We start from the raw sequence: 9496 nt of genomic DNA, 5'->3' as shown, positions 1-9496 counted from the left end.
CACAGGCTGGTCGTTACTAGAAGTTCAGGTTTTAGCAAACCACCATTCTCTCCTGCCCTAGGTATCTGGGAAATCTCAGGTATGTCTCATGATATTGCGTGGTGTCAATTACCAGAAACATGTGTGAAAAGGCAACAGGACAACTGCAACGTGTAGATTTAGATGTACAGAGCAGCATCTGTTGGGCAAGTTTATACATGTTAGGTGTTTCTTTGTTACCTGTGTCTGCTCAAGAATGGGGTTTGTGAGGCCTTTTGGGTTGGGTTATGTGATGTTGCTCCATGTGCACCTAAAATTCCAAAAGGCCGCCCAGATCATTGCGTTAAGGGCAGAGGAGGAGCACAACTGTGAATTACATGATGACTATGAATTACATGAGGGTGTCATTTAGCCCGACGGTGCAGCCTCATTTGTTCGTGTTGCTCCATCCCAACAAAGACACTGTGGTCTTAAAGGAGGTTCAGCGAAGGAGAATGAAAAGAGGCACAGCCCAGGGAAATCTATTATATACAGAAAATTTTGGTGGTTGTTTACTTCAGGAAATAGCTTAAGATGGTCACAACAAAATGGTAACAATTATTCATTTGTTGTAGCATAAATTTCACCTGAAACTGTATGACAGCAAGTAAAAATCTAGTAAATATTTTATTTGTCCATTATACGGAATTAATACGCTCGGCCGTTAAACCTCAGGATTCACGAACAGGCTAATCTGAACCAGCCTGAGGCTCCCGCCACCCTTCACGGCCCCCGTCTCAGCACCGCCCCCTCATGGCCGCCTCACCATCACCGCCCCCTCATGGCCGCTGCTCACCGCCGCCCCCTCACGGCCGTCCGGCACCCATTCGGCGATCGATTGCTCAGGCCCCTCTCGGCCCCGCCCAGCGGCGGGCTGCTCTCCGCGCGGAGCTCGATTAAGAAGGCCTGTCCCTCAGCGGGAGCGCCCGCTCCGGCCATCCCGCCGAGCCGCCGGTGCAGGGGCCGTGTCGACGGGGATAGCGCCGCCGCCGTAGCCGGCCACCCACTGGGGGGGAGACGCAGGTGCCGCTCCCGATGCTGCGGTGGCTTATCGGCGGCGGCCGGGAGCCGCAGGGCCTGGCGGAGGTAAGGCAGCGGGCATGGCGGAAGGGGGCAGAGCAGCTCGCGGCGGGAGGCGGGGCCAAGGGGAAGCGTTAGGGTCGTTGGCGGGGGCGGGGGGAGCGTTGTCCCCTCAGCAGGAGCCGTCTGCTGGGCCTGGGGGGGGGTCGCCCGTGGGGACAGCCGCCCTCACGCAGCGTGGCGCCGGTGCGGGGCCGTAGGGAGCTGTAGGCCGCGGAGGAGGGGAGCGCTGTGAGCTAGGGGGGCGGTAGGCGGGGGCCTTTCCTGGTCTGCCGGAGGAAGGGGCCTTCCGGGCTAGCTGGCAGCCTGTGGGGCTTTATGGTGGTTAGAAAGGCTTACAAACTTCGCTGGAGAGAGAGTGGGGTGGGGAAAAGAAAAAAACACAAAAGCAGACAGCAAAACCCCCGATCTGAGCTTGCCCAGGAGCTGAAAGGCTTGGGAGCCCTCCCTGCCAGTAGCTCTTCCCTGTCAGCTCCTCCTCCTCCTGCTCGGCGCATCCTGGGCAAGTGGGGGTTATGTTTCCTAGCTTGCAAGCCTATGGAGTTCTGACCCTCGGGACTCCTCCGTCGATAGAGTAAATTGTAGGCAGTAACTTTTTAGTTCTGTGTCCTAGTTGTAGTTTGTATTAGTCGTCTAGCATTTCTTTTCAGTTTCTTACCCGTAAAATAAACTAGGCTTATGCAGTGCACTGGACACTGACATCCTTCCTGCTGCCTTACTTGGAAAAGAAGTTTTACTGGATTTGAGGGAGAGATTATTGGGATTTTCTTGTCCCTGAGACTCTGTTGAAGTTCTCAGCTTGGGCTTAATAAAAGTTAATTAACACCATTCCTGAGCTACTTAATGCTTTTGTAATCTAGACAAATATGAGGAAGTAATTATTTTTCAGCTGCTATACACGAGCAAGTCATGACAATGTCATGGTTGATTTCAAATGCTAGTAGTTAACTTTGGTGGAAGTTTGAGTCTGTACCAGTTTGGAATGATGATGTATGATGTCTGGGAATGCCTCTGACCTTTGTCATCAGTCAAAATGTTGGTTATATTGCAGATGTATTTAGCAGGTTTCTGTGCAGTTGTTTTTAAAAGGAAATAGGAAATAACACCTTTTTAACATGCACTAGAAAACTATGTTGCTACATCTCCCTCTCCAAAATTTAAACTCTGGCTATGGTTTAGTTATACTATGATTTAATAAAGTGTGAGCATGAGTCAAGGTGTGGTCCAGTTCTTCCATTCTGCCATTTGTAGCTTGATTAAATCTGATCCACGTGACTTCTGTTTCCATTGCTACCACCGGTTTGCTGAATGATGGTGATCATTTTGCTTCTCCGTGGAAAAACTGAATAACAAATATTGATAAGGATTACTCCCTAAACACTTTTAGTTCTTTTCTCCTGCATTATGTAATACTGTTTCCTGTAGAGATCATCTTCATAACCATCAGTTCTTTCTACTTTTCTTAAATAGATAAAGAAACCTATAGCAGTGTGGGGGCAATGGTCTTCTGATGCTTGTTTCATGTGCTATGTCTTCAGCCAGTCATGAAAAGGCCAGATGTATTAGAGTGGCATTGCACTGGGTGGATAGAGAAAGCTGTCTTAAGTTCATGAAATGTAAATTTCTCCTTACCCATTTCTCTTCTTTTGCTGTGGAATTGAAAATCATAGAATCATAGAATTGCCTAGGTTGGAAGGGAGCTTTCAGATCATCTAGTCCAACCATCAACCTAACTCTGACAAAAACCATCACTAAACCAGATCTCTAAGCACTGTGTCTACCTGTCTTTTAAGTACCTCCAGGGATGGTGCTTCAGCCACTTCCCTGGGCAGCCTGTTCCAATGCTTAATAACCCTTTCAGTGTAAACATTTTTCCTAATATCCAGTCGAAACCTCCCCTCGTGCAACTTGAGGCCGTTTCCTCTTGCTCTATCACTTGTTACCTGCGAGAACAGATTGACCCCCACCTCGCTACAACCTCCTTTCAGGTGGTTGTAGAAAGCGATAAGGTCTCCCCTCAGATTCCTTTTCTCCAGGCTAAACAACCCCAGCTCCCTCAGCCGCTTCTCGTAAAACTTATTCTCCAGACCCATCGCCAGCTTTGTTGCCCTTCCCTGTACCTGCTCCAGCACCTCAATGTCTTTTTTTGTGGTGAGGGGCCCAAAACTGGATACAGTACTTGAGGTGAGGCCTCAGCAGTGCTGAGTACAGGGGGACGATCACTTCCCTCCGTTGATGGCCATGGTGTATGTCTTAAGCAGAGTGGCTCATTCTCAACTGCAGTACCATCATGGTCCATATAAGCCAATTTATTATGCTCCATGGTACATATGTAAGTATGTCTGTGTACCTTTGTATCCATATTTTTGGTGAATTGCTTTTGACAATCCCACTTTTAAATCCTTCAGATCATGGGGGTTATAGGAAGTTGTGGCATTGTTTACTGATTATCATAGTGATGCTTACAGGTCCTGCATCAAAACATACAAATTGGGAATGGATTCCATTAGCATCAGCATCTAGCTTTCTCTTCTAAAAACTTGTTGTTGCTACAAGAGAGTTCAATTAATAACTTATATCAAAAATATGTTTCCTCAGGGAAAGAATGCACATGTAACCCAACAGTTCGGTCAATATTAATGAAGATCTGAAGAGAGCATAGCTTGTTGTCTGACAGTACCGGGGGGGGGGGGGGGGCGGAACTGTTATTTTGTTGTTGTGTATAGTACTTCATAAGTACTGTACCTTTCAATATTCACAGGCATTCTTAGAACTAATTAAAAATAAGATTAGACACATTGTTCAAAAGAAGTAGCACTGTCTTGTACTGAATAAGGAGCAACAACAGAATACAGAATTGGGATGTTAATGTTACAAATTCTGACTTTCGAAACGGTGTTACAGTTGTTTTGTGAATATATGTTTCTATTAGTAAATAAAAATGGAAGTCGTCTGACTACAGTATTGCTAATGTCATCCAGTGACGCTGAGATGTGCTTAGGATTTTTAGAACTTTCAATTTTTTAAAGAGAATGTTTTGATTACCTTTTGACAGCTGAACTCCAAGTTTCCATATTTGTTCAACTTTTCTTTATAACCATGCAGACTCTACTTGCATTATTTTAAATGGGAACTGCTATTCTCACATAATTGCATAAAATGAGGAACAGTTGCTTCATGAAATGCATCAGATAGCACAAAACCAAGATAAAATCACAAGAACTAGCATTTTGACAACCTCTTCATTTTAAAAATAAACACAGATTTCTTTCCCTATTTATTAACTTTGTCATCCTTAACTTCTGAAGAATAGTATCATAGACCAATACAGAAGTAAGAGAAAATAATTTATTATTCCTGCAAGAGAATGGTGAAGTTTCTGAGGATAGTATGTTTGTCTTTCACGTAGGATTAACTGTCATGTGCTGCATGTTGTACAGTGTTTAGTAATTGCTGTTTTACAGTGCAGGTTCTGTTGAAGTCCTCAAAGAAGAGACAGTCTTAGAAGTAAAATTATGTTGACAGTCACGTAAAATAAATCTAGAAGAGGAGACTGCTGTCATTGAGTTCCTACTGAGCTATTTAGATATTTTTATTTTTTTTAAAGTAATGTCTGATGTTAAGTTGTTCCAGAATGTGGAAGACCTTAAAAACAAAAAAGTTGTCTTCTATTGAAACAAACTGATGATTGAGATTAGCAGAACTATCGTGCTTGAAACTGCAGTCCTATGCAATATTTTATTGACTCTGCCTGGTGATCAGCTTGCTCTGAGTGATTGATTGTTCTTTTAATTAATAGTCTAGTTGGGGGTAATTGCAGGTGCTGTTCTATAAAATGAATAATCATTCTCTGTGTTTTTTTAAGCAGTTGGCTGTGGTGTTTTGTGAATAGAGTCCCTATGAATGATGTATATATTATGTAACAGAACAGCATTTATTCTTATTTATTTTAAATATGTCATCTTTATATAGGATTTTAAAATTGAACGGTAGATGAAAGATATGAGAGGTTTACAGACCTCGCGGAAGAGGTGTAATTTAATGAACACCTGAATGTATGGTGAATTGAGTCATGAAGCTGGCTCCACATGACAGCTCATGACTAAACTGGGTTTTCATTTTTGTGTATCAGTGATTAAAACAGTAAAAATATTTTTGTTAAACAGAAAATGCTGTATTATAATTTAAAATACACGCTACAGAAATGTATTATTTACTTGAAATAATAAGAAATGATCTTTTGTAATGATTTTCATTAAGGCAAAATGATATTTCAGAAACTTAATTTAACTTCAAATATAACTATACATTCACACAGGAATTTATATGTAGATTGTTAGACGTTACAAAGACCTGGTGAAAATAATTATTCAGTACAAAATAAATTTAATTCCTTTTTTTATGAATTTTAGAAATCATCTGTACAGACAATCGGTGAAGAACAAATACAGAACCCTTACACGGAGCTCCTTGTCTTGAAAGGTCATCAAGATATAGTACGATTTCTAGTGCAAATAGATGATTGCAGGTATGAAATTGCATTTCAAATTGTTTCACCGCATCCTTGGCAATACTTCATACAATATTTTTAAAAATGTACTAATATTTTTAATCCTTTCTATTTTTTTAATAAACACTCCCTTTTCTTGGCATGTTACTACATCTTTTGGCTTCTCTTGCAAGTTATACTTTCATGAGAAAATAATGGTGATGGAATTACGTTTCTTGGTACAACTTCATTTGTTTGAAAGAAATGCCTGTAGCTAAGTCAGCCCTTCTTTTTTAGGCTGTTCCTGGGTTGAACGTTCCCTTCTGTACATGTCTACACACACTTTCTACTTTCTCCAGGACAATATGCAGTAGTGTCTGCTTCAGTTCTGAGTGGATGCATGCGATGTATGTTTTTGAATTGAGGACAGCTGTTATTTCACCTTTTGGTTCTACAGAAGAATGTAATAGACTCCTACAGAGACACTGTAGCTATTGAACATGACATTCTCAACAATATTGAATGTTGCCATTCCTTTCTTTCTTATCTTCTGTTATGCTTTCTTCTGAAACTTGAGTGATCAATTCACTTGAGCTTTGGTTAATGCGACTTTTTTCTGAAATTCTCAAATTTTGAAATTTTCACCACTTTATTCAGAATGACTACTTAGTAAAACGCAACATATGCTTAATCTCTGCATTACATATCTCCTCCAGTTTGAAATCTGACAGTTCCTTTGTTTCTCTCTTCCAATTTTTAGCTTTGTGCACTTTTTTTTTTTTAATATTCCCAGACAGTCTTTCCTTGTAGCTAGTTCTCAGTTCCTTGTAGCTAGGTCCAACTTTATTGTGAACTCTGAGGATGGAGTTATTTAACATCTGGAAAACTGGTTGTGAAGCAGAGATGAAGTCACTACGTTTACCATTGTCACTTTGGAAGTGTGACTGAGAGAATGAGTTGTGATAGTTTTATGTTAGGACCTGGCTTCTGTCCTAGCTTTGTCTAAACTAGCCTTGAGTGTTCCCTAATTTAACTTAATTCTGCAAGAGAGGAAATATTTATCTGCCTTAAAAGTAAGGTTGTGAAGCCTTTAGTCAATAATAAGCGTAGTGACTCTTGGCTGATGTGGAGAATTAAATAGAAAACCTTTAGAACTAAGAATGTAAGTAATAGGCAAGAGTCTCTCTGTTAAAGAGCTGTAGTCATTTATATCTTTTATGGATTAGGCACAAAGGGGTTTTCTAATATATTCATCAATACGCTACACTAAGTTAACATGGGTAAGAGTTTGGTTTATATCCTTGCAGCGTACAGCAGGTGTTTTGTGAAGGAAGGTTCTGTCCTTCCCCGTGCACGTTGATTAGTTGGGTGGTCTCTTCCAAATTGAGAATGCCTGCAGAATGTTACTTTCTAATAATTTCATAAAAAATAATTTTTTATATATATATATATAAAAATAATTTTTTATATATATATATAAAAATTTCGCAGAAGACTCCATGCAGAATTTTTAGCTTGTCAGTTTTCATTCCTAATGTAATAAATATATATATCAGAAAAGCTATATGCATTACCATAAAATTTATTTTTCTACATTATAGTAATCGACCAGAAGATTAATATAAAAATAGAAGAATCTTGTGGGGGTTTTGCAGTCTTTTTTTTTTCCCAGAGAAGTTATTAAAATGACCTTTCCTCAAAGTACTTTTTTCCCAAAACACATGCTCAATAAATGTAATTGGTCTTTATAGAAATATGAGAGTATTCTTAGATTGCATGCACTGTCTGATGCAAAGAAATTTTTTGCCATTTTGGGCTTCATTGTATGGTAGCAGGTAAATTACTGAAGCTAAACTAATGATAATAAGTGTAAAACTAAAGCTGCATTGAAGATAGGTTATAAAATAGCATATGGATAAGGAGGTTAATACTCTGAGAATTTGAGGAGTTTATAATAGAGTCGCTTCACTGGTGTTTTCTGGATTGTTAAACAGCTGATAATATTTTTCACTTGATTCTTTTCAGTAAAATTAGTATTGTTACTCAGCTTCTGAAATGTTTTTATTTAGTTCTGCAGCTCTTCCATTGTGTGCTTTTCGTCAACTGTTGTAAGCCAAGTTTCACGCTTCAGGTCTTTAGATAATATCATCTTATTGAGAATTTTGCAGAAGGATTTTCTTGTTTTCTCAGTGGCTCAGCTAAAACCAGTGAGTGGAAAATTTTCTCAGATTGGTTTTTGAAGATACTAAATAAATCCTGTATAAATGTAACAGAAAGCTGTTTTTTTTTTTTCTTCTTCTCCCTTGTACTTTTTGAACATGAAGTAAGGGTCATATTGATTGGAAGATCACTAAGGAAGGCTAAGCTTCAGCAAGAGTCTTCCAAAAAAATGGACTGAGATAAAATTGCATGTAATACTCTAGCATTTAACACATTAAACTAAACAGGGTTCATAACACATTTTAAGAATAGCTTTTTTTGTTGCTCATTTGACCATTCCTTGCTCCTTCAGGAAACAGACAAAGTTACAGATGATGGTGTTCATGACTGGAAAAGAATCAGGTGACCCATGAATCTCCACCTTGGTGAACAGAATGTAACTGTAGGATAACTGACTCTGACCAATGTACCTTGGTATTTAAACAGAAATCCTGGTTAAAGATGAGGAGGAAAATACACAAAACAACACTCTATTGAACTTCTATGTTGATGAATTACATTCGTGCCTTCTTTCAACCACCAGTTTTCTTCCCAGAATTTTGTTCAAATGGCACACAGCTCCAGTATTACTCAAGAGAGGAACTGGAATTTAAAGGACTAGTCCTGAATTGTGAGAGTCTTACTATTTTAAGTTCTTGATGTTGTGACAAAACAAGGTATAATAGAGCTAAAAGGCAACTAAAGATAAGAAATTAATGTTATCGGAGGTGTGCATTGAAGACTGTTTTTTGCTCTAATGTTTTTAAAGAAGGGCTTGATTAGATATAGAATAATGAAAGATATTAAGAAAGTACAGCTTACACTTTTTTATATTTACTGTCATAGAATAAAACAAGATGATATGTGGAAGAAAAGGGGGGGAGGGAAACTGTATGGCTTTGTGCCTGAAAACTTATTCTGTTAGCAAGTTTCACAAACATTATAATTGTAAAGAGTCTTAAAGAAAGGACATGTATAAAGTTAATGAAACCATTCACACCTGGTAACAAAAAAATTCAGAAGTGATATAACCTTTCTTCTTCATGACTTTTATGCACATAGTACAGATCTTAGTTCTCTAAATAAACGGTTTAACCCTTGGTAAAGGCTCAAAACAGAAGGAAAAATTAGAAGAGTAGAAGGTATTCTATGGAAGGTCTTGCTTCTATTCCAGGCTTTCTCCACTCATAGTATGTCTTTACTGGGATAGCTGGGTTGTGTGTTCCAGCTACAGTAAAGCTGTGGTGTTGATAAGGTGCAAATGTAGCCTAGAGAAAAAGATTGAATTTAGGTCAGACTTTGTTAATGTGAGATTAACATGCTAATATGAACTTGTTTTTTCCTCATATGGTATGCCTTCCAGCTGGATTTTTAGCATAAGTCAAATTTAGCACCTTAAATTCACTCCCTTTGGGAGTTCTTTTTAGCCACAGTTTAAAGTATCATGATAAATACTGGGCTCCTCTACTCTTGGTCTGAACTCATATGAGTAGTTTGTAACTTGTTAGATGTCTTGCAGTCAGTTAGCTCTACTAATACTGTTTGATTTTAGAGTTCGCTGTTATTTATGTATTATATGTAAGATCTCATATTTTTTAACAAGAGAATTGGTTCTGTAATGTGAGATTCTATTTATAATAATATGTATTGGAATTCTTAAACCTTATTCTTATATTAATTATATGTTGATGAACACATATTTGAATGTAC

The 9496-nt window shown here is 39.0% G+C and overlaps 1 protein-coding gene across 2 annotated transcripts in view; it reads left to right on the top strand.

Annotated features, from left to right (window-relative positions):
• The first annotated feature begins 913 nt into the window (after positions 1-913).
• WDR41 (WD repeat domain 41) overlaps positions 914-9496 on the top strand; it is a 43779-nt gene continuing 35196 nt past the window's right edge. For both annotated transcript variants that reach the window (XR_010069160.1, XM_063320986.1), the window contains exons 1-2: positions 914-1104; positions 5511-5626. Coding sequence is in view for 1 of the 2 variants with exons in the window: in XM_063320986.1 (XP_063177056.1) it covers positions 1054-1104; positions 5511-5626 (167 nt within the window). In the remaining variant the exon portion in view is untranslated. The remainder of the gene's footprint in view (positions 1105-5510; positions 5627-9496) is intronic.

Source organism: Chroicocephalus ridibundus, chromosome Z (assembly GCF_963924245.1).
Source record: "Chroicocephalus ridibundus chromosome Z, bChrRid1.1, whole genome shotgun sequence".
Taxonomy (NCBI): domain Eukaryota; kingdom Metazoa; phylum Chordata; class Aves; order Charadriiformes; family Laridae; genus Chroicocephalus; species Chroicocephalus ridibundus.
Note: the sequence above shows the minus strand (reverse complement) of the source record. Positions and strands in the feature narration are given on the sequence as shown.